The sequence below is a fragment of the Odocoileus virginianus genome, chromosome 18 (assembly GCF_023699985.2).
Source record: "Odocoileus virginianus isolate 20LAN1187 ecotype Illinois chromosome 18, Ovbor_1.2, whole genome shotgun sequence".
Classification (NCBI taxonomy): Eukaryota; Metazoa; Chordata; class Mammalia; order Artiodactyla; family Cervidae; genus Odocoileus; species Odocoileus virginianus.
In genome coordinates this window covers 16,349,027-16,374,041 of record NC_069691.1, presented here as the reverse complement: position 1 = coordinate 16,374,041, position 25,015 = coordinate 16,349,027, and the positions used below count along the sequence as shown (strand labels likewise).

The window sequence follows — 25,015 nt, the reverse complement described above, 5'->3', positions numbered from 1 at the left end:
CTTGTTGGCTGTTGGGACTCGGGGAGGCAGACTTGCTCAGGACAAAGCTCGGGTTGAAGATGGGTACACTTCAGAAAACTGTGGTTTGAGGGGCCAGTGGGGGGATGGACCGAGGGCTGGAGGACCCCCAGCGCCTGGGGGCTGCTCATCATTTGTCTCTATTCAGCCCCTAGAGAGTGAACTGGATCAGCAGAAGGACCCAGACAGGGAGAGGCAGGTGACCTTGCCAAGAGCAACATCTGAGGTTGGGAAATCTGTCTAGCTCCCACATATGCCCTTCCTTAAAGGGTCTGTTGCAGAGAGGGAGGGAGAGGGGGAAGCTAAGCCCTGCCCTCAGCACCTGGAGCTCAAGTCTAGCCCGTAGATGGGGCAGCTTTTTGATTTTTTTTAAGATTGAAGTATAGTTGGTTTGCAATGTTGTGCTAATTACTGCTGCACAACAAAGTGAATCAGGTGTACATACGTGTACATTCTTTTTTTTGGTCTTTTCCATTATGATTTATCATAGGATGCTGAATAAGCTCTCTGTGCTATACAATAGGACATTGTTTATCCAGTCTGCATATAAAAGCTTACATCTGCTAACCCCAACCTCACACTCCTTCCCTCCCCCTACCCCCCCACCCCCCCACCTTGGCAACCACCAGTTCTCTCTGTCCATGATTCTGTTTTATAGACAGGTTCATTTGTGTCATATTTTGGATTCCATGTATAGCTAATATCATATGGTATTTCTTTCTTAGTCCACTTAGTATGATAATCTCTGGTTGCATCCGTGTTGATGCAAATGACATTATTTGATCTTCTTTATGGCTGAGTAGAATTCCATTGTGTATATGAACCACATCTTTACTCATTCATCTGTCCAAGGACATTTAGGCTGTTTCCATTTCTTGGCTATTGTGAGTAGTGCTGGTATGAATGTAGGGCTGCATATATCTTTTTGAATTATAGTTTTGTCTGGGTATGTGCCCACTTGCTGGATCATAATGGTAATTCTATTTAGTTTTCTGAGGCACCTCCTTACATTTCTCCACAGTGGCTGCACCAACTTATATTCCCACCAACAGTGTGGGAGGGTTCCCTTTTCTCTATATATTCTCTAGCCTTTGTTATTTATAGACTTTTCAATCATAGCCATTCTGATTGGTGTGAGGTCATACCTTACTGTAGTTTTGACTTGTATTTCTCTAATAGTTAGTGATGTTGAGTATCATTTTACGTGCCTATTAGTTATCTATCTTTCTTCTTTGGAGGTTTAGGTCTTCTGCCCATTTTTGGTTATGGTTGTTAGGTGCTTTTTTTTGTTTGTTTTTGTTGAGTTTTATGAACTGTTTATATATTTTGGAAATTAAACCCTTGTTGGTTGCATTATTTGCCAATATTTTCTCCCATTCGTAGGTTGTCTTTTCATTTTGTTTAAGGTTTCCTTTGATGTACAAGAGCTTGTAAGTGTATTAGGTCCCATTTGTTTATTTTTGCTTTATTTCTTTTGTCTTGGGAAACTGACCCAAAGGCATACTGGTACAACTGATTTCAGAGAATGTTCTGCCTATGTTCTCTATGAGTTTTATGGTCTCATGCCTTAAGTGTAAGTGTGTAAGAGATGGGACAGTTTTGACAAAATAGCCATTGAGGTTAAAAGTGTAAGGACCAAAAGACCAAAAAATATAATGCTGAGTTCATCAGCCGTGACAGAACAGGAAGTCCTAGCACAGTTGGGAGCAGCTGGAAAAATAAATTTAAGTCCTTGATTTCTGTGTCTCAGTTTCCTCATCTAGATAATGGGCACACTAGCTGAATCTACCTCTTGGAGGCGCTGTGGGGATTGTGTTAATCTGTGTAAAGTGTTGAAACATTGCCTGGTCCACATAGAAGGTGCTAAAAGATGGGCTATTTCTCATTCTCCAAGTCGTGACTTCCACACACATCAATGTTTTCTCTCCACTTTCCTTGAAGCGGACATCTCTGTGTGACGAGGTCTGCCTTTGGTGAGAGGGGACAAAGGTGGGGATGGGGCCCCTGGGGCTAGGCTGCAGGAGGCTACCTCAGGACCCCTGGTGCAAGACACAGTTCCATCCCGAAAGGCTTGCAGCAGCCCTGACTCGCAGACCCTCAGGGACTGGACTGGGCTTTGCAGGAAGACTGGGCAGTGTGTCCACAGAGAAAAAGTCTGAAGGGCGTTTTGCTTTAGAAACAGGACTAGATACTCTGTACTGGGGAACTGGGTGCCCCCAGCCCACCACTGGCAGCAGAAGAGTTACACACAATGAGCTTCAGAGAGCAGAATTACAAAGAGATCTGACCAACACTCAGCCAGAGGATGTGGGGGAGATGCTATGGGAAACATTTCCTTCTACACTCCCAATGCAGGGGGCCCAGGTTGGATTCCCATGCGGACTCTGTTGGGGATGTGGAGCTTTAGCCACTGAATCACCAGGGGTCCCTCAAGTGCTCTGGGATCCTCTTACCACATTCTTCCAGGCCTCCAGGATCCCATGACTCTGCACAGAACGTTCTCACCAACCACGGTATCTGGCAAACCCCTGTTGTGCCTTAAAAACCCTGCAGAAATATACCTCCTCCGAGAAGAGTTCCCCGACAGTTTCTCTCCAGGACCAGTTCTGTACTTTGCAAATGACTGCCAGTATTGCACTTCCTGAGCCTCATGGACAGGATCTCTAAGCTTAAGAACTGAGCCAAGCTGTGCCTATTTTACAGATAGTACAGGGTAGCTCAGAGTAGTTAATTAACCTGCCCAGGGTCACACAGGGAGAATATAAGTAATCTAACAGCCGAGCTGTAGTTTACATCCCTGTCTGTGACTCTTCTAATTATAACCTGTCATGACTAGAAAGTTAGGAAAAATTAGGTCCCCACCCATAAGAAACTATGCAGTGGAGGGGAAGAGGGCTGCCGTGCAGTCAGGCAGCTGATGAGATGGCCAATAGGAGCAGAGTGTGGAGCGGGCTCTGGGAACGGGGTGCAGAGTAGTGATGAGGCGGTGCTTCTCCCTTCTTTCTCACAGCAGCACCCCCAGCCCTCCAGGAGTGGCTTCTCCCAGCCTGGCAGAGGGGTTGGCGAACCAGCAGTTAGCTGTGCTTTTCTGTCTAGCTCTCACAAAGGCTCTGGAGGTGGCCCAAGGCTGAGGTCACAGCAGTGCTGAGCCTGTCTCCAGGCTGCCCCCAGCCCGGCCAGTAGGCAGCAGATACTGCCCTCACCCCATGGGTCAGCAGCTGGGGTTAGACCAAGGAGCGGGAGCTGGGAGCCGGGGAGTGCGGTTCTAGCTGACTACTCACTGCATGGCTTTCGGTGGGTCCTATTCCTGTTTAGGACGTTTGTTTCCTTATTTGGAAAACAAGGGGCCTCTGAAGGGTGGCCAAGATTCCTCATTCCCTCCATCACTATCTGAGATTCTAGTTTGTCTGGATTTGGCATTTCCAAGGTTATTTGGCACAAGAGGGAGCCAAATCCTAGCTCTTGCTAGTGATGAGGGCTCAGAGGAGCTGATGAGGCGTGTGAGCTGAGTGTGATGGAGTGTGTGGGTTTGAGTGGAAACAAAACCACTCAAGAGGTGTGTGTGTGTGTATGCATGTATGCATCACCAGAGTTCTCACCACCACCTATATTTGCCACTGTCACACCCCACCCCACTGCCTTCATCTCCAGCCACTTGCTGCCTGCCTCTCCGCTCCAGCAGCAGTGGCCTCCGGCTCTGCCTCAGGCCTGTGTGTGCTGTCCCTGCAGCTTAGAACCTTCATCCCTAGACATCCACAGGGCCCTCTTCCTTTCAGTGAGGCCTTCTCTAACTATCCCATGTAAAACAGTACCTTTAAACTCATTCCATGTTTGTGCGCTTTTATTTAGGAGAACTTGGTAAAATATGCATAATACATTTTACCTTTTTAAGCATTTTTAAGGTTAAAATTCTGAGGCTTTAAGTACATTCTCATTGTTGTACAACTATAACCACCACCCATGTCCAGAACATTCTCCATCTTCCTAAATGGAAACTATATCCATTAAACAAGAGCTCCCCCTTCTGCCCTCCCTCAGCCCTTAGCAACATTCTTCTTCCTGTGTCTATGAATTTGTCTACTCTAGATAGCTCATATGAGTTGAGTCATACAATATTTGTCCCTTTTTGACTAGATTATTTTACTTAGCATGTTTGTCTTCAAGCATCAACATGTGTCAGAATTTGCTTCCTTATTAAGGCTGTGTAATAGTCCATTTTATATGTATACATCTTGGGTATTCATTCATCCCTTGATAGATACTTGGGTTGCTTCTAGTATGACTACTGTGTATTAAGTTGCTATGAACATGGGTGCACAAATATCTGCTAGAGTCCCTGCTTTTGATTCTTTTTTTGTGCTTTATTCTTCTGCTTGGCTTTTATTATCATCCAACAGTCCTCCGTCTACCCCCAACTAGAGATGCAAATGATTTCTGCTTAGAAAAGGTAATTCCAAAGGTGATAGTTATAGGGCCTTGAAGGACATTAACCGATTATATCTAACCTAGAGGTTTCATTCTAAGTCCTTTTAAAAAACTTTATACTTAGTTCTTCAAAATACTCTTCCCATCTTACCTGTTTCATCAGTGAGTTAATAAATCTCTGATACATGTTCATTCTATATTTGTATGAGTCAGATTTTCCTTTTATCGTTATAGTTTATTTACAATGTTAATTTTTGCTGTACGGCAATGATTGAGTTATTGTCCCGTCGCTAAGTCGTGTCCGACTCTTGCCACCCCACGGACTGCAGCCTGCCAGGCTCCTCTGTCCTCTGTGATAGCGGCGGGGGATGAGACAGGGAACGTTTTCCTTCTGCAGTCCACTTACGCAGGGCTACCTCGCCTCCCTGGAGATTTCTTGGGGAAGGTAATTCACCGCTACTTCCCCTTCCTTGGGAAGGTAATTCACCGCTACTTCCCCTTCCTAACTGAGAAGCCCAGAGGGCTCCTGTGTCCCATGCAGTGTGCTCCCGGGAGGTGGACGAGACAGTGGACTTATTCTATCAGCTGACACAGCCGCTTGTGTTTCCTAGCTGAGTTGGCTTCACAGGACCTGCCCGTTTAGGCAATGGGCACTGAGCAGGCCCCCCCCCCCCTCCCGGTATGGGTAGGAGGTGGCCTTTTGGGATGATGACATCTTTCCCCCACTTTCAGTCTTGTCCCTCCCCTGAAACACGAAGACGCTCAGCCGGGGCCAAGAGGTGACGTTCTTGTTTATTGTTGCGGCAACTCTTACAGACATTAGCGTTCAGTTAAATAAAGGAAGGGAACACGTTAAATACATCACAACCCCCGAAACAGTACGGAGGAGGGGAGGGCGGGCCAGCCCAGTGACCAGACTGTCAGGGGAAATACATTCAGTGGGTGTGCGGCATCAACATTCCAGGCTCACGTGTATATATATCTTATTTATATCTATTTATAATTATATATAGAGATCATTGAGTTTTGTGTATACAAAGAACCATATTGTTACAAATACAATACTATACTTCTCCCAACGCTTTACAATAAGCTCTATTTCACCCTCTTTACAGAACAATAGTACAAGTCCAAACTCTAGGGGCTGTGCTGAGTATGTACAAGGAATATCCTCCCCACACAGTCCTCACCATGGCCTTGACGGAGGGTCGGGACGTAAGATCAGGGTTGTGTGTTCAAGTCGGCCTCAACCAGGGAAGGAGCAGATGGACACGAAACTCAAACCAGCAAGTGGCCTTGGGAGTGGGAGAGTAAACACGCCCCAGAGGAGGTGCCCTGATTGTAAACATTGGTAACAGCCTCACTGCTGGGCCCAGGGACCCAAGAAGGGCTCGTGGGCGGCTCTCATCTGTGTGCAGACGGGGTGGCGGGTGTGACCGGGATAGCGGGAGCGATGGGGAGGTAGTAGGTTACTCTGGGACTCTCTGAGGCCGGGGCCGATGGACAATGTTGGGAAAGCAGACCCGGATGCAGGGACTCAAGAGTCCAGGGCCCCATGATGGGCTCCAGGCCTGGAGGAGCCGCTCCCGTGAGGGGAGCAGGCTCGGCACTGGTCTCTGGGGGCTTCATCCTCTCGTGAACCCAAGGCTGAGGGTGGCTCCCTGAAATGGTCACATTTGAGAAGGCAGAGGCAGGACGGGTTCTGGAACACCCTGGCTGGACCAGGAGGGAGTAGATGGATCTGGGCATCTATCCCCAAAGCTGAGTCACCAGCATGTCCAAGCCAAGTGGCGACAGTGGCTTTTTGCCCAGGGCCACATTGGGAAGGCTGCTCTGTACATAGTTTTTGCCATTACCTGGGGTTTTCAGATATTTACATATGTAACTATATATACTGGGATGTCAGAGGGAAACAGGCCATCACTTCCTGTGAGACTTCCCAAACGGAATGTCTGTTAAGATCCTGCCTCCTGGTTAACTTCTGAAGATAGGTTGACTCCCCTCCACCCAGAGGGAGCAGGCAGGTAAGAACATACTACAGCCAACTGAACCTCCACCAAGCTAGAGATCTGGCTATCCGGGTGTGAGGAGCCACTCTTACTGACACAAAGGTATGTGGTGGGATAATCTTACACTAAAATGTTAGTCTCCTAGGAGAGTTTACCAAACCGGCCTTGTCAAAAACACCTGCCAAACCTAAGATTTTTGTGCAGTAGCAATAGAAAGTGTAGCCTGCCTCCTCCTCTCCTTTGGGTGAAGACGCTTCATTGTAATTATGTGGGGATGTGCTGGTGGGGTGCCTGTCCAGTGGCCGACCACCGACGCCTCTGAAGGGGCGTGGGGGCAGGCGGCTCGAGAGCTTACCTGGGAGCAGAGGGCACGAGCCACTCTCCGGTTATTTCCCAATGCCACCCAGAATGCTGCATTCCTGTTTTACCCACTCTCTCTGGCAAAGGTGAACTCAGGACTCTTGAGTACTTAATTGTATGTCAGCAGACACTACAGTTTGGTAAATGGTACTGGGGTTCGTGGCTCCTCATGTTCGCAGTGGGTTAGCCTTGGGGCTGGTCTCCTACTTAGCAGCAACCTCAAAAGTCGTCCAGGGGTCTCATACTGCCCACCCTGGACCCTTGGAGAAGGGGCAGCCCCTTTCCCAGGGGGGATGTGTGGGCAGCATAGCCCCTCTGGCAGGGTCTGACCCACGGTCACCCTGGGAGTCCAGCCACTAACGCCACTGAAGCACCTGGCTTTCCTGCCTACGCAGAAAACTCAGCACAGAGATCCCGGGGCGCTGACTGCACAACCTCTCTGGTGGAAGTCTCTTGTTTCCAGTCTTTTCTTATTCATCTTCTCCCTCCCTGAAATCCCTCTATTCGAGGTATAAATCCATACTACCCAACATGTGCTCACCAGGTTGCTATTTCCACAGACACAACATAAAGAGCCCAGATGTTGAGAACAGGGACTATAATAATATCACAAAATAGTTTCTCTGACCCTGTCTCTGTGGAGGTCACGAACGGAACACAACGAAAACCAAACGAAGCCACACCCCACCCACATGGAAACAAAAGTGCTCTTTGGACCAGGAGTAAGTGAAAACTGGCTCAGAATCATGGTATTACGAAAATATCTGCACCGAACCGAGACGAACGAAACCCACGGACATGAGGTGCCTGATGAGAACACGTAACATTCCACACCAAGTAAAAGCTTTTTCAGGCCCCCGAGGCAGCAAGATGTTTTTGGAATTCATCTGGGGATTCTTAGGCATCGCCTGAGGTCACGACTGTCCCCTTAGTTTTGTGGTCTATGTACGGCGCTGGCCTCTCAAATGTCACATCCTGCCTCGTGGTCCTGAGAAGAGGAGGAGGCTGGTCCCACCTTGGACCACGAAGTGTTAGCACGATCACACTGGGTTCCTCATCTTCAAGGGGAGCAGTCCATCCTGTCCAGACTCCCAGTGTGCGGGGGGGTATGTGTTGAGGTGGGGTGCATGGGAGTCCAGCAGAACCCGCTGAGCCAAGGAGCTGCCGGCAGGGCTGGACCTCAGCCTCAGAGGGCCGTCTCTCTGCGGACAGGGCTCCCCAGCCCCTGCGGCCCTCACCTGGGGGGAAGGGGCCGCACAGAGAGGCCATGTGGGTTTTCCAGGGGCTCTGGCTGCCTGACTGGTGGCGGGGAGGAGGGCAGGGTGGAATATATGCAAGTGAGACGTGTGTACGTACGTGTGGTGCGGAAGGGGGCAGAAGTACCCGCCTGTTTATCTAACGGTTGGGAACCTCGGGAATTGCCCAGTTCTCTGCACGGGTATCCGCCTCACAGTAGCTCCCCTTCTGTCCCGGGGTGAAAAGGTTCACATTAGAAAATGTTGAAACTAAAACTGGCTATAGAAGAGGCATAAGGTTGGCTCAGAAATTCTGCAAGGAAATAGCATATGATGCCCCAGGTACACGGTGGGCCGGCCCCCCATTACCACCATATTCCCATGAGCTGACTGGGAGAGAGCACACATCGGCCACTGGATCGTAGGCACTGCGGAATCGGCTTCCTCACGTCCCGAGGGGCTCCTCCTCGGAGGTCTGCACCTCTCGGAAAGGGAGGGCGCAGGGTGGCGACAACCCTCCTCAGGCATCCCCCTCCCTCTAGGGCCCTTCAGGAAGGTCCTCGGCAGATTCTGGGTGGCTTTGACCTGCTCTCCAGCCTCAAGGGAGTGCATACAAGACTTCCCTGGCATTTGAAACAAAGAAAGCAAACTGGAGAGAGAGAGAGAGGGAGGTCGCTGTGGATTCTTTTCCTCCGTGTCAAACCGAGTGCTGGGCGTGAGAGGGGAAGGTCTCAGTGGGCACACAGATGCAGCACGAGAAACACAACCACAAGTGAGGAGAGTCCTCCATGCAAGCCACCCCGGGGCGCGGCCTCAGATGTAGACGGGCTGCTCCTGCGCCGTCAGCAGTCTGTACATGGCAGCCGGCATTGTCTTCATGTGGATCTGCAGGCAGAAACACATGTCGGCAGCGGGCTGGGGCTCCAGAGCGCGAGGGCGCCTTTCAAGGGACACCCCCTTCCCCCCTCACCCCGTTTCTAACACGGATCTGACCCAGGCAGCCTCCAGGAAGAGCAGAGTCCAGGGGCTTTCTAAAACATTAGGGGTGATAGAGAGTGAAGAATGAAAACCAGGGATGCTCTACTTTCCCCAAAGCTCTGGCTCTCCACCAGGCTTTGGCTTTTTTTTTTAGGAGAACCCCTTAGAACAGGAGGAGGACCACTGTGGGGTTTTGGCTGCTCCTGCCTCCCTCCCTCCCCTAGAACAGCTGTTCAGACCCCTGTTCAGCTTGGCCGTCCCAGGGAGCTGCTGATTAGACTTGAATTTGAGACTTAAATCTTGCAGGCACATTCGGTGGGATTAGCTGGAGAAAACTTGGGTAGCCATGGGGAGAATATGCCCACATTAGAGAATTAGAAGAGGAGGTGGGTAGACGCTGCTGGAGGAGAAGGCTGATGTGATGATGTGATGTGATGTGATGATGTTTTGGAGAATCAGCTGTCAGACAACCAGTTACTGGGTTTAAATTCTGGTCCAAGACAGTTTGGTTGTGGAGATGTGTTCAGGATGTGGAAGAACTCTCAGGAGGGTTTCCTGGCTGGGATGAGGGGTGCCAGGGGACTCCCACCCTGGGCCCCTCCCTTACCTCCCCCACAGCGTTGGAGAGGATGTGGACGATCTTCTCGTGTGGGGTGGCCACCACGCTCTGCCCGTTGATTTCAATGATGCGGTGTCCCACACGGACGCCTCCTCTCTCTGCTATTCCCCCTCGCATGAGGCTGCAAATCTGTCAGAGTCAAAGGCCAAATTTAGTCAGAGGCCAAGTGACCCATCCCAGGGGGCACTGCCTGTTAGGAAACCCATTGGGGCAGGAGACTGTCTTTTCTAGAATTTTCCACCCCCAGTGCTCTCATCTCTGAGAAGCTGCCATGGTCAGGCTCTGGACATTCACATCTTTGTTTCTACAAGCAAGTGGACTGTGGACCCCCAGACGGCCCCCTCGTGTTCACGCAGTCTGCACAGGGAACACAGCACATCACTGGATTTCACGGCCCCGTGAATTCAGACTACTTTTCATCCCAGCTCAGCTTTGGTAAAAAGAGCTGTCTGAGCCTGTCACAGAGCTGCCAGCGTTTTCAAACCGTCAGTCTGTGTCACGCAGGTCAGTATTATCTGGGACTCAAACACTGAACTGTGTGATGCTAGCAGCTGTCTTTTTAGGGTTAGTTGCATAACTTACGCTGGGGCTAGAACCTGCTAGAACCCCACTGCGTGTGCCACAGTTTGGCCAGCTGGCGGGCAGAAGCTCAGCGGTCCTTGCTCCACTCCCCGCTGGCAGAAATGACAACATGGCTGTTTTCTGTCTCAGTGCAGCCAGCAGGCACGGTGGTGGGCAGAGGCTGGAGGCTGGTGGAGGGCTCTGGCCTGCACACTGCAGGCACCCCCACCTCACCCACAAAGCAGCTCCAATTGTCCCAGAGGAACACGGTTTGAGTTAACAGAGCTGACTTCACTCCTGACTCTGCACCTTTCTCTAAAGGCCTATGCAGACGACACTGCAACATCTCGGGACAACACGCTTTCTGTGTCTGTGAGTGTGTGGACCCTGCAGCCTGCCAGGTCCTCTTGAGAGAAAACTGGGGGCTCTGCATCTCTTCTAGGGCAATCCTCTGTTAACAGCTGAACAACTTCTAATGTTATTCAACTGTGGAAAAACACACACAGGAAGTTTAAACAGATAAAAACAGGTTGTCAGACCAAAACTATAAGGAATAACCTTGGCTCTTCTCTTAAGAAGGAAATGAGGCTACGTGGGTACAAAAAATAGATAAAGTGGGTTAGGTATTTCAACTCCAACTGGGAACTTCAAAGGTATTTCTTAAGACACACTTGGAATAAAATTTTAATTACCTACAAGTCAATTAAAATTTAAAGGAAGAAAAAGTGTAGGTTTTTCTATCTGAAAAGATGAATGCAAAGATCTATAATATCCAGAAGGTTGGAGATTTGTCACCAAAGCCCAGAATTACTATGAGTCTAGACCAAGGCAAACCAGGATGAAAAGGGAGTAGTACTGAATATGGGGTTTTCTGTTTGGGGTAAAGAAATAGTTTTAGAAATACAGTGTTGATGGTTACAACCACTTCATGAATGTCCTATAAAGGCACTGAATTATATGTTTAAAAATGGTTTAAATGGCAAGCTTACTACTGTGTATGTTTTATGACAATAAAGGGGAAAAAAGGGAAGTACTGAGTTGACCAAAAATTTGTTTGGGTTTATTCCATAACATCTTGTGGAAAAACCCAAATGAACTTTTTGGCTAACCCAGGATTTGAAGGCAGACATCCAAGTGATGAAAATACACTTTAAAAAAAAAAAAAGAAAATACACTTTATCTCCAAAGTGCCAAATTCAGGCCAAGAAGGCAAGGAGGAAATCATTCATGCATAAGCCCCACAGGTCTGGGTTCTCAGCCAAGGCTGTGGGGAAGGTGGGTACCTCCCAAACTATCTCAAGTTGGCAGCTGGGAGGGCCAGCCTGTGCATCACAGAGACACTGGTCTCCAGGACCACCGCTCTGGGAGGACCCTTCTCCTCCCAGGGAAGGCACCGAATTCTCTGCCCATGGAGGAAGTGGGTATGCCTTCACCCATCCATCCCTCTCTTGCCAGATTCTTTCTGGGAACTGACCAGCTTTAAAAAATATCCCCCAAAGACCCAAACCCTGGGCCTTGGTTTCGTGGGTCAGACTTCTGGAATAGGTATGGGGCTGAACTTACAATTCCGTTCTGGACGCTGAACCCCAGCTGGTAGCGAAGGTCCGGTCTCCTGATCAGCACGGTGGTCACCGGCGGACACCTCACGATATTCAGCTTCACCCGGGCCTGATTCTTCAAGCCCTGAAGTGTAAAGAGAAGGGAAACTGATGACCATCGAGGCTGTCACGAGGTAAGGGCAGACGGCACCACAGGCAGAAGACGCTGCATTGAGCCTCGGTACTTGGCCAGCTCTCGCAGTGCCCCTCGTCCAGGCGGACAGTGCCCGAGCCGGGGAGTCCAGGCGAAACTCTGTTAACCTAGGGGAGAACACTGACGGGCTTCCATGGAGCCCTTTTGTCCCACTCAGCCTGCGACGAGACTAGTTTCTGTGAGCAGGGAAATGGGCTGCGTTTAAGGCTTCTGAAAAAAGCAGTCATCTGTACAGTTGAGAGAAAAACTGCCACGTGTGGTTTTTGGCTTGAAGGATGAAGGATGTGCAATCTCTCTTCTAGACAGGTGAGAGACAGGCTTTCAAAAGGGACTTTACTCTTAAAGTCACAGTCGTAGCAATTCCTCCTTTTCTAACAAAGGACATCTAACTCATAGCAATGGCCCAATTCATCAGGCTTGTCATCTCTCACCCCCGAGGGTCCTACTTCCCCATTCTCTCTGCCTGTCAGGGATCTTACAGTTAATGAACATTTCCAGGCACACGTGGCGAGAAGCAGGCTACAGGGGCAGGTCGGCAGTCAGGGAAGACCTCCCTGGGAGACTGAAGAGGGTGGTAGGACCAGCGCTGGTAAAGCAGGAAGCAGAAGGAAAACGGTCTTGGAAATCATCTTCTGATCTCATGCTCCCTGGTAACTTAACTCTAAACTGGAATGGAGTGTAGCAGCAAAGCTTGTTTTTTTAAAGATAAAGATGGACTTCATCTGGCTTCTGAGCCTGAGCCTGGTTCTGACTTCAGCTGAGCTCAAGCCTGTCTTCCCACCCACTGAACATTTGCTCAGCAGGGACCAGGGCCTGGGTCTAAGCAGGAGCACCCCTAGAAAATCACCACAAAGCCCCTCTTTCCCTCATTTAGGCAATGGGAAGATTCTGCCCCTGCTGGTCCCACCACCAGACTGTGAGACACACCCGAGAGGAAGGGGCCAGATAACAGTCATTCAGTCCTGAAATGAGCTTCCCTCTCCCGTGTCTGCAAGGCTGTGTGCTCTGCCTCAGGCACCTCCTACCTGCCTCTGGCTACAGCAGGTGCCTTCCAGGCCGCTTCAATCACAGCATGCACGAAGACAGGCTGGGTTACACAGACCACTGGGCTTGTGGCCAGAGGCCCTGCTCTGAGAGGCGAGATGGGGAGAAGTCAGTACTCCTGTCAGACGCCTGCCTCGCTGGACCAGGAAAGGGTGCAGGCCTGCCACAGCTCCTCTCCTCCAAAGCAGAGAAGCTCTTCCTAAAAGATGGTACTGCAGGGTTGAGGCAGGAGATGGATGGACCCCAGGCTGAACAGTTTCTCCCCTGTGGACAGAAACTCCATAAAAGCAGGATGATGTAGGAGGCTGAGCCCTGTCCAGATAAAAGAAAAAAGGCCACATATTCCTCATTCCTGAAGTTAGGGAGACCTCCCTGACTACACCTGTGCAGAAAGTCTCCCTGGAGGTCAAAACAGAGAGGGTGTCACCCTATAGTAAGTGATGGCAACCTACCCACAGGCCTCTTTGCTAGAATCCATCTTGGCTAAGTGATACCATGCACACATGGGAGCATCCTGAGATACCTAATACACTCAGGACCAGGCAAAGCAAGATGACTGACCAAAGGAAACTCAGAAGAAATGCCCCATAAAAGGTGATTCGAACTACCAGAAAGGCACAACTCTCTGAGCCCGTGTGTAAGTCTATCCACACACACACCGTATTCTTTTCCCCGCTAATAAACACTTTACTTGTTTCACTACTTTTTGACTATATGTGGAAATTTGTTTCTGCACAGCTGATGGGTTAGGATCTTGCCACTGGTCCCAGTTGGTCTAGTGCCTGGGATTCATTGTTCTCCCTGCCAGAGCCTGCCCTCGATATCTGGCTAGGAACCAAAACCCTGCCTCAGGGCGCTGCAGGCCGAGGGCACCCCAGATCAGGGGGAGTGGACATTCCGTCCTCCAGGAGGGAGCAGCCAACAGAGGAAGGACGGGAAGGTGGGCTCTGTCCCACCAAGTCTGGAGCGTCCCCTGCAGACGCCCCTCCCCACATCCCACCACCACCTCCCCTTACATGCACAGTAGAAAGAGAGGGCCCGGAGGACAATGACAAATTCGTTTCAGCCTGAAGGGTGACCTATAAATAGAAATCTGTAAATTGCACAGTCGCTGTTGCCCACTGTCACTCTCCAAGCAGTCTGCAGACACTCTCTCTGCGGGAGGTCAGGACTCCTGCTTTAGGTTTTTATGGATGAGGACACACACATGGACATTACACCTGCCTTGTCTGAAGCTCAGTGGGGTCAGCACTGGGGTGATGGAGCCTCTGCTCAGGTCTCTGCCTTCCTCACAAGCGTCCTGCCAAGCTGAGAGGTGCAACTGGTATGAGATGACTTCAGTGCCAACAGGATTTGTGGCAAGAGTGTGATCTGCCCCTCTCTGAGTGGCAGGAGTGACCCACACTCTTTCTGCTTCTAAGTAATGAAGATATGCTTTAGACTAACGGATGGATAGGGGGTTTTTTGGCCTCTAGTTGTCTGGCTTTCTTATGCCACACATTTCCTGGGGATACACTCAATTTTGAGAACGACGGCTATAAATGGCCACTGCAGAACAACACGCTCACCTGCACTCAGGAATGATCTAAGGTGTCAGTTTTCTGCTCAGACCGGTGGCCCATGCTCTGTGACAGCATGGACTAGCCACACCAGGGGGAGAGTGACAGCTGGTTGGCCTGGTGCCCAGTCAGCAGCCACCCCCATGCGTGTGAGCACCTCCAGGTCACTGACCATCAAAACCCATCCTGATGATGAAACCAGCCAAGCCACCTGTCACTGCACGCTAACTCTTGCAGGCACTGACCTGGAGAGTCACAGGAGCTGTCTCCTTTAATCTCCTTGACGAACCAACAGCTCCGAATATGCCCATTTTATAGAAGAGGAAACTGAGGCTCCACAACTCACCCAAGTTCACCCACAGTAAGACAACATCCCAGATCATAGTCTACTCGATGATCCACCACATAGACAACTGGGAGATGTGTGCTATTCATGAACAAGGCCTGCTCAACAGAGAAGCCAGGGAGAGTGCCTGAAGAACGAACTTGCGCCCCCAGCCTTGCATGGGGCCATGATTTTACTTTCCTACCTGGGGTGAGAGTTCCTCAGGGCTCCTGCTCCCTGGCTGCCCACGTCCTTTGGGGGTTCCAGGTTGTCCTCTCAGCACGTGCACTGTGAGGGGTTCAGCTTAACTCCCCACCTCCAGCTGCATCCGCAGGGTCCTGAGTTGCTGTTTTCTGTGGGACTGGAGCTCCCTGGCTGGGATTGGCTTGTGGTGGTATGTATGCATCGCAGGAGCTGTCACCAGCATCTCTCCGTGGTGTCTAGAACAGCTCTAGGAGGCTTCTCTGGTTCCAGAAAGGTGTTTAATCAGGAGCAACAGAATGAGCCAAGGTGATTCTGCCGGAGTAAGGGCAGTCTGCAGATCCAGGCCTTCTGCATGACAGCCCACCCCGTCGCCTGTGCCCAGGGGGACAAGCGCTGGAATTCTGCCCCCAGTGTGACCACAGGGACCTGATGAAGGGGCCTCTGCTGTGGCAGCAGACCTGGGCTCCAGCTGTGTTTCCACCACCACAGCCCAGGGGGCTTAGGCCCTCTGTTCCACCTCCTTCTATCTCAGTCTCCATGTCTTCAAAACAAAGGCTGACACCCACTAAGGGCTCTTCCATCTCTAGGTGTGACAGTTTCGGCCCTTGTCATGCATTTTTCTTCTTTCCTGAATGCGTCTGCTGACAACACCACATCTCAACCATCGTGCTTAGAAACAGCTATTTCTAACATTACAAATCAGCTTCTCCTCTGGGGGTGTTGCTCAGACATCATTTGTACATGTATTCTCTCCCCCTTGAGTGCTGCTTCTTTCTCATCCAATCAGTAAATACGTACGGATCCCCTGCAATGTGCCAAGACATGAGGTGCTGGGAGTCGGTGGAGCTGGGCCTCGGGGAGCTCAGGGGAGGGCTGTGGGCACGGGCAGGGCGGCCAGAGTCCTTTCTCTCTGCCTCCTCATCACAACCCCCCACCCCCCACCCCGAGACCAGGAGGGCGTGGAAAACAAGAGCAAAGAATGCTACAAACAGGGCAGCCAGAGTCCCCTCCCTCTGTCTCCTCGTCACACCCCCCAGAGACCAGAGCACGGAGTGCTGAAGACGAGGGGCGTACTGTCAGAAACCACCCTCCAGACAAAGCTGCCTGCTTTAAGGGTCTAACCCTACGCATCACTGGGGGATTCAGGCGTGCCTGTGAGCTACAGGAAAACCTTGGAGAGCTCCAGAAAAGCAACAGAAGGACTCTGGATTCTCCATGTTACCTAAAAAGTTCCCGTAGGTCCAGCAGGCTTTTTCCTTTTCTGTGAACTGATTTTAAGATGCTGACGTGTCCCTGATCTAGACTTGGGATACTTGCTGCAAGGTGAACCTCAGAGAGACAGCAATGGAAGCAGGCAGACCACGCATGCACATGCTCTGCTGTTCCTCATCTCTGCTCCAAGGTGGGTTTTCCTAACGTGGGTTTCTCAGCTGCTCTTTTACTGGAGGTGCCAATGTAAATAAATGGTCATTTCTTCCCCATGACAACAGCGGAATGGTGCAGCAAATTAAGAAATATGGTGGGAGGGTAAGAGGAGGGAAGAGGGGACGGGAAAAGAGCGAAGTCAGAATGGTCTCCATGGCAACAGGAAAGCAGACCTGTGATGACCCTGCTGAAGGTAAGAAAGCGGTGCTCTACTTTCAAAAAGAAAACAAATCGGAAGGGCAGGACCGTGGAAGCGAGGGTGTGAACAGGTGGTCTGCTAACACGCTTTGCCTACCACTAATGATGCTTTAGGAATTATGACAGGAAAAATAAGAGCAAGGGAAGAAAGTATTTAAACAATTCGATACCTTAATTTATTCTAGAAATGTACTCTGTTTGCTGTAACCAGGGAGAGAAAAGGCCAACACACATTACAGTGACGAGATGCAGAACACTCGGCTTTAGACTCTTGTTTCTCAAAGTCCAAGGCTGGCCAAGTCATCACCCAGGAGTTTCCTGAAAATGCAGAATCCTACCCCAGACCCGTCGTTTCAGAACCTGCAGTTTAACAAGATCCCTGAGTGATTCAAATCAGAGTTTGCAAAGCACTGGTTTACCAGGATGAGAGCTGCTCATTAAATTCATCGCAAGGAACACAGACACAGCATTGAAACAAGTAATACTAACGCAAAGCCTTGAAGAGGCCCAGGATGGTCCCCTGCAGTGGCCTAGAGGGTGGGGTGGGGCAGTGTGAGCACCTGCTCAGGTGCAAGCAAGAGAGATGTTTTTAGATAAAAACAAGAATATAAGCCATTAAACATCTTCATTCCATACTGGTAATTCTAGCTGAAATCAGTGGGAAAATTCTCAGGGTGGGAGTGGGGAGAAGGGGAGGTGGTTGGGCCAATCACATTTTTCCATTTGACAAGGTCATGCATCCCGCAGCGCCATCCTAGCTGGGGCCTGCCTGCTAAGTACTTCTCTGCCAACGGTGGCCACAAAGGTGCTGTCTTTCTTCCTTTCCATCAGTTACATCTCTTTCATCACCACATGGCCTTTTAATTTTCCAATTCCAGAGAGACTCCATTTACAGACATCAAAGGTCAGCTACGTGTGCAAACAAACCTTTTCCCCTTAGGAAACTGCTCAGACAATGTGCTGACTGAATTCTGCGCTAGTCTGTCTCCCCTTTGCTGTGTGATGCACTGGACAGCAGGCCAGTCCCCGGGGGGCCCAGGGGAAGGCAGCGCTGGCCTCACGGGTCTCACAGCCTCACCTGTCTGCCTCCTTTGAGCAGAGGCAGGGAGGGGTGGAGGGGGTCCTGGACATGTCTGCACCTTCTGAGGAGCTGATGACTTATCTGTGAACTGGATGTCTGCCACTGCCTCCCTCGTGGGCTACTTTTTATGAAGAGGAAGGAAGGTGGCCAGTGCCAAGGGCTGGGTGCCGCCTGGCTGGTGTGTAATGGGCTCGGATATATAGCCCCACAGTCCTTAGGAAGCCCGGCTTATTCCCACCCAGGCCCCGGCCCCATCTGCACTCAAGTTATCCTCTCTTCTGGCTCCTCCTCCCCAAACCTTTCCCCAAACCAGGTACAGATCAACCCCCACATTCCGTCACCAACCTCCCTTTCTCTCCCACACTGAACTACCTCCTAAGGCAGGCATTCTCAACCTACGGTCATTGGGCTGGGTGTTCCTTAGTTGGGTGGATCATCCTGTGTATTGCAGGATATTTGGTAGCACCCCTGACCTTAGGAGAGTCCCTTGGACAGCAAGGAGATCAAACCAGTCCATCCTAAAGGAAGTCAACCCTGAATATTCATTTCAAGGATTGATGCTGAAGCTCCAATACTCTGACCACCTGATGCAAAGAGCTGACTCACTGGAAAAGACCCTGATGCTGGGACAGATTGAGGGCAGGAGAACGGGACGACAGAGGACGAGGTGGTTGGATGGCATCACCGACTCAATGGACATGAGTTTGAGCAAGCTCCGGGAGTTGGTGATGGACAGGGAAGCCTGGTGTGCTGCAGTCCATGGGGTTGCAAAGAGTCGGACACGACTGAGCGACTGACCAACTGAGTGACTGAACAACAACTGACCTCTACCCACTGGATGCCAGCATCTCTTCCTCCCTAGCGGTGATGACCCAAACTGTCTTCAGACACTGCCCAATGTCTCCCGCAGAGGTCAAGATCCCCCAAGCTGAAAACAGCTTCCCCAAGGTCTGACCATAGATGCTGCTGGAATGATATCAGGGTGGCCGAGCAACCTGGCTTCACTACTGACACGCTGTATGACCTTGAATGATTATATCATCTTCTATGCCTGTTTCCTAGCTTGCACAATGGTAGCTACCCTCTAGGAGGCTGCTGTAGGGTTTTTCAAGTGAACATACACATTCTAGAATGGTCTAGTCACTGCTATTATCTAGAATGGTCTAGTCACTGCTATTATCAGCCCTTTCGTTCACTCCTCCCCAACGAGACCAAGCTCCTTGGGATGCAGATGGTGTCTAACACATCTCTGATCCTCAGGGCCCCTCAGCGGTTCACATGCATGCACAGATGTTCAATAAGTAACTTGCTTCTGGTGTGAAAGTGCATGTGTGAACCCTGGCATGTGTGAGTGAGAAGCCAGAGGTGGGTCCTCTCTTTCTATTCTTGGCCCTCCCTCGCTTTTCCACATGGTCACACCATCAGGTCAGCCTTCCCAGGCTGGCTCAAACCTCTCTATCCCCACCACAAACCTAGTCCACTGTCTTGTCAATTCCAGGAGAAACTCCCGAATGCCACTTTCCTTACCCCTCCTTCAAGAGCCACCAAGATCCCACCACCACCATTCGACTCTAAAAGCTCTTAGCATCTCAGCTCTATGTTGCCACGAGGGTTCCCTGAATCCTTTCAATGATAATTATCCTCCAGATGCATACTGTCATTCTGGCTGCTCCACAGTTCAGCTCAGCCCAACAGAAGCCCAGTTAAACATGTTTGAATGAATATTCATGTTTTAAAGTAGGTTCTTTAATCTTATCTTTAATGTATGTTAAGCAAGAGTTAAATTTAAGTGTAAGATATAACAAAAAGAAATGAGGCCAGAAAGGGCTATTTACTTCTGGGTGTGATTATGAGTTTGTTTCATTAAAAACAAACAGGCAAGACAAAATGAAAAGACCACCGTCAGACTGGGAGCACATATTCGCAGCCAAGACAACCAAGAAGGGTTTAATTTCCAAACCATACAAACAGCTCATACAACTCAATCAACAGCAACAACAAAACCCAACTGAAAAATGGGCAGAAAACCTAAACAGACATTTCCCCAAAGAAGAAGCACAGATGGTCAACAGGCACATGAAAAGATGCTCAACATCACTAATTATTAGAGAAACGCAAATCAAAACTACAATGAGGTATATACCACCTCACTCCAGTTAGGATGACCCTCATTAAGAAGTCTGTAAAAAACAAATGCTGAGAAGGTTTAGAGAAAACGGAACCCTACTACACTGCTGGTGAAAATATAAGTTGGTGCAGCCACCATGGAAAACAGTATGGAGGTTCCTCAGAACACTAAGAATAAAATTACCACATGATAAAGCAATCCTACTCCTGGGCACATATCCAGACAAAACTATAATTCAAAAAGACACATGCACCCCTGTGATCACAGCAGCACTCTTCACAGTATACAAGTCATGCAAACAACCTAAATGTCTATGCACAGAATGGATAAAGATGCGGTACACAGATACCACGCATACCGCTCAGCCATGAAAGAGAACCAAACAATGCCATCTGCAGCAACATGGAGGCAACCAGAGGTTATCATACGAAGTGAAGTAAGTCAAAGAGAGAAGCAAATACCATATGATATCACTTACATGTAGCTCTAAAAGACAACAGAAATACACCCATCTATGAACCAGAGACACGAAAACAGAGAACAGACTGGTGGTTGCCACGGTGGAGGGAGTTGGGAGAAGGATGAAGTGGGAGGCTGGGGTCAGCAGATGTAAGCTTTTAGATAAAGAATGGATAAACAGCAAGTCCTACTGTATAGCACGGAGAACTATAATTCAGTATCCTATGATAAACCATAATGGCAAAGAATATACAATAAAGAATGTATACATATGTATAACTGAACCACTTCACTGTACAGCAGAAATTAACACATTGTAAATCAACTATACTTCAATAAAAATATTGATTAAAAAGCAGGCAAAAAGAGAAAAATTCCTGTGTAACATTAAAAAAGGAAAGAACAAACTGTCCTATACACCTACCTTGACCTTTCCTCCACCCGAGGCCCCTTGGCCAAGGATATTGTCTCTTGTGATTTTCTTCTGCTTAGAATAACTATTACATGAATTCATATTTATTCTCTCTCTCACACTCACACACAGAGCTATGTTCTAGCTTACAGTCTTTCAGGAAACCCAAGGAACCAAAGAAAGTCATAGATTCCAGTGTGGCTGTACCACAGTGCTTGCTATAGAGCTAGCAGGGCCTCCAGATATTGTAGCGGAGGGAAAATATTCTTCTTCCCATTGGCCATGCAATCAGAAAATTCCAATGTGCTCAAGAGACTACACTTGCATGCTTCGTTTCTCAGAAAATCTAATTTCTTCTTCTTAAATACTCGTATTCAATTTTCCTTTAAGTAGCTCTTCTCAGTCTTATGAAACAGCATCAATTCAGGTTGAACAAGAAATAATTAAAAAAAAAGAAATAATTATGTTCAGGTTGCAGAAGGTGTACACAGATGGTACCAGTTTCCTTCCTTCCACTTGGCATGTGAGAATCATGTTATGCGGCTCTGGGGAGCACACACTCACCTGGATCACAGTGGAGGACAGTGCTCTGGCATCTGAAGCATTTCCTTGACTTGTGATAGGGATGGCAAGTCACCTCAGGCACACATAGCCAACTCTATGTGAGTGTTCTGATTACTGAGCTGAGGAAGATTCTGTTGAGGCCGAGTCTTAGTGGGAGAGAGTGCTGTGATTGATTAGTGATGTCTGCAGTGGGCATGGTGTTAGTCAGTGGTGTTACATGAGCCAAAAATACCATCACTGAAAAAAACAGTTTCAGGGAGGAATCTGTACAGAGCAAAAACAGCCCAAGTCAAGTCCCTGCCTTTTGTATTTTTGTCCTTCTTGTGGCTGGTACTCAGAATATGTTCAATGACTTCATGTCATTTGGGGTTTACAATGGGATTGGACTTTTCCCATCTCTGGTTACCTTAATGATGCTCTGGCAGGTAGACAGAGGCAGGCCCACCAGGCTGGTGCCGTTGATGGACATGATCTGGTCCCCAATATTCAGCTTCCCTGACTTCTCTGCCGGGCCTCCGTGCATCATGTTGGCTATGATCACAGTTGGTAAGATGGATCCCCAGCCAGACTCCACAATCACCACACCTAGGATTTCCCCTTTCTGCTTCTCTATGAAGACCTGAAAGGAGAAACACAACACTTAGAAAGGCTGAATCAGCAACCATCCAGGGTAGAGAGAGAAGTCAAGGCATTTCCCCTGTTCCTGTCCTGATGAAACATGACAGACACTTCCCTGATGACTCCGACAAAGACGAATGCTGTCCTCTCTGTATTCCATGGCATCTGGGGTTGGTAAGAAATGATGTCATGCAGGCACATACCCCTTTTTTGTAATTCTTATTCCGTAAAAGCCATCCTGCCTTGGGGCTTCCCAGTGGCTCAGTGGTAAGAATCCACCTGCCAATGCAGGAGATGCAAGAGATGCAGGTTCGGTCCCTGAGTCAGGGAGATCCTCTGGAGTAGGAAATGGCTACCCACTCCAGTATTCTTGCCTGGAAAATCCTATGGACAAAGGATCCTTGCAGGATACAATGCACAGGGTCACAAAGAGTCGGACTTGTACAAGTCAGACTCAGCACTTGTACCTGCCTTGGTACTACAACCACAAGGGGTGTCATATTTTGTTTTGTTTTTCCTCTAGTCTCCAGTGAAGGGCAAAAGAGTCTGTAGGTGGGGGCTTTGGTGGGATCTTATGGTTTCCAGAATAGCTTTTGGATTCTACCACAGATCCCCTGTTTCACAGTGCCTCATAAATTCCCTCCAACATTTAAGATTATTGAGTTAAAGATAAACATGCATTATAGAGACACTTCTCTGCAACAAGAAAGTTAAGAAAAAAGAAAAAGGTTGGAAGTGCAAAAACACTGGTCCTAGATATGCGTCATTACTGTTGCTTTCCCCAGCTGGGCAGAGAAGCCAGGAGCTGGTTTCAGATATGTTCAGTTTGATAAGGCAGACACACCATAGACAGGTAAGACGCTTCTTAGAAGCAACCAACAAAGAGAATGTGTGTATTTATTTCTTCACATTTACAGAGCCACACATACTCAAACACATACTGGAGCGGGGGCGCTGGGGCCTGACAAGGTCCCTTCATGGGCTGCTGTCCTCCTCCCCACTGCTGGTGCCGCTCACAACTGGCCCCTTTCCTGCAGAATTGCCCTAAGCCACATGGCCGTGACCACCTACTAGGAGTTGAATCATGTACCCCTCCACCCTCCAAATTCATATGCTGGAGTCCTAACTCCTAGTACCTCCAAAGAGGGACTTGTTTGGAGATCGGGCCTTTTCATAGGCAATCAAGCTAAAATAAAAACGATTAGGGTGGGTCCTAGCTCAATATGATTAGTATCTTTATGAAAAGGGGAAATGTGGCCACAGAGTGAAGACAGAGCCGGGATAAGATGACCATCTACAAGCGAAAGAGAGGCCTGGAATGGGTCATCCCCCTCACAGTCCCTAGGTGGAACTAACCCTGCAGACGCCTTGATCTCAGGCCTCCAGCCTCCAGAACTGGAAGACAATGCATCTCTGCTGTGGAAGTCCCCAGTCTGGGGAACTCTGAGCACAAGCACACTCACCTACCTCCGTCTGATCTCACTGCCAATGACTGATGAGGCCTGGGCACAGGCCTGCCAGCTCTTTTGGCTCCAGGCGGGACAAGACGGTTCTGTGATGTGTGACCTGGTGCTTCCATTTGGATCAGAGGCTGCTCATCCCCAGCGAGGCCACAGTCCTTCGTGGCATCCCCACCACCCACTCACTGTTTCCTGAGTGCACCCTGCCCCCACCTCCCCACAGATCGCTTGAACCAGAATTCCCATCTCAGGCTTTGCTTCCAGGAAACCTAGGACACCTAGCATCCATGAGTGAATTAAAAGATCACACTGGCCTACATCTTGGGCATAAAGTCCAGGTCCCTCACCTTGGCTGGACTCTCAAGCCTGCCAGTTCTGACCCGGGCCCAGCATCCTCTCATATGCACAGTCCAGCCTCAATGCCTCATCCGTGGCTCCCCAGATGATTCCTGAGTGTGTGAAACCTCATGCTTCTGTTACAGGGGTCCAGCCCTCTGCACTCCTCTACACTTTTCAGAGAATACCCAGACCCCAGAACAGGTCAGATGGCCCTGCTTTCCTCCAGCTGTTCCTGCAGAGTCCCAGGGGGAGCCCAGCACACCTCATCTGACCCCAGAGAGCTGAGACTAGCTCCACTCTGCCAGGCACAGCTGTATCTGAATAGTGCCCATCCAGCATCATCATTTAAGACCCTCCCTTTTATAAATGTGTCCTTTCCTAGACTGGGGAGCTTGTAAAGACAGGGTTTAGGTCCTGTCTGCTTCTGGAACCCATCCCAAAAGTCAGCTGTGGATCAGAGCGGGCAGAGGACACCTTGCCTCGCTGGCCACGGCCCTCAGCTGATGTCTTTAATGACCTGGGCCACACACGAGGGGAGCCAGAGATGGGCCCGAGCCCTCGGCAACGTTCTGCGAACACCATGCTCCCCCCCGGCACTCTGCCTTCACCTCCTCGGTGGGCAGGCCCAGCCGGCCCAGCCTGGGGAACAGGTTCAGGGAAGCACTTACATCTTTGCAGTTTTCTGACTTGGAGAAGTGGATGAGGTCGTCGTTGTACATGTCCTGGGTGTTGAGCAGGTCACTGTACTCCTTCTGGCTGAGATCTTCGGGGTTAATCCCATTGGCTCTGAGGAACTCCTGGTATGCCACGCTGAAGGCCTGCCCAATGGACTGTGCGATCAGCTGGGCCTGGGGAGGAGAGACAGGGTTAGCAGGGCAGGGCTGCCGGTAGATGACCTGAGTCCCTGAAGACTGCCGGGCCCTAGGCACTGGCTAGCCCAGCGGGTCTCCATGGCACAGCAGTGCCTTCTAGAGGGCATTTCCAAAATTAGTGGGAACATTTTTTACTATGACAATGATCATAGGGAGCTCCCGGCATTCAGTGGACAGGAGTCAGAGATGCTGGACTTACTGCTGTGCAAAGGACAGTCTTGCCCGGGATGAGCTGTTTTACATCCTGCACAATTTTAAGATATCCCCCCAGACATTCATGTACATATAACACCTGTGCTCAACTGCCTGAGTCTAGGACTCAACTCTAATTTATATAAAACCACAAAACTTATTGCATGGCTCTAAAACA

General features: G+C 49.6%; 1 protein-coding gene across 1 annotated transcript in view; it reads right to left on the bottom strand.

Moving 5' to 3' along the window:
* Nucleotides 1-5,216: 5,216 nt before the first annotated feature.
* The window catches only part of APBA1 (amyloid beta precursor protein binding family A member 1), a 227,151-nt gene continuing 207,352 nt past the window's right edge, over nucleotides 5,217-25,015 (bottom strand). The window contains 5 exon segments of the mRNA XM_070480376.1: nucleotides 5,217-8,932; nucleotides 9,633-9,773; nucleotides 11,769-11,888; nucleotides 21,763-21,975; nucleotides 24,442-24,621. Coding sequence (XP_070336477.1) covers nucleotides 8,861-8,932; nucleotides 9,633-9,773; nucleotides 11,769-11,888; nucleotides 21,763-21,975; nucleotides 24,442-24,621 — 726 coding nt within the window. The 3' untranslated portion in view covers nucleotides 5,217-8,860.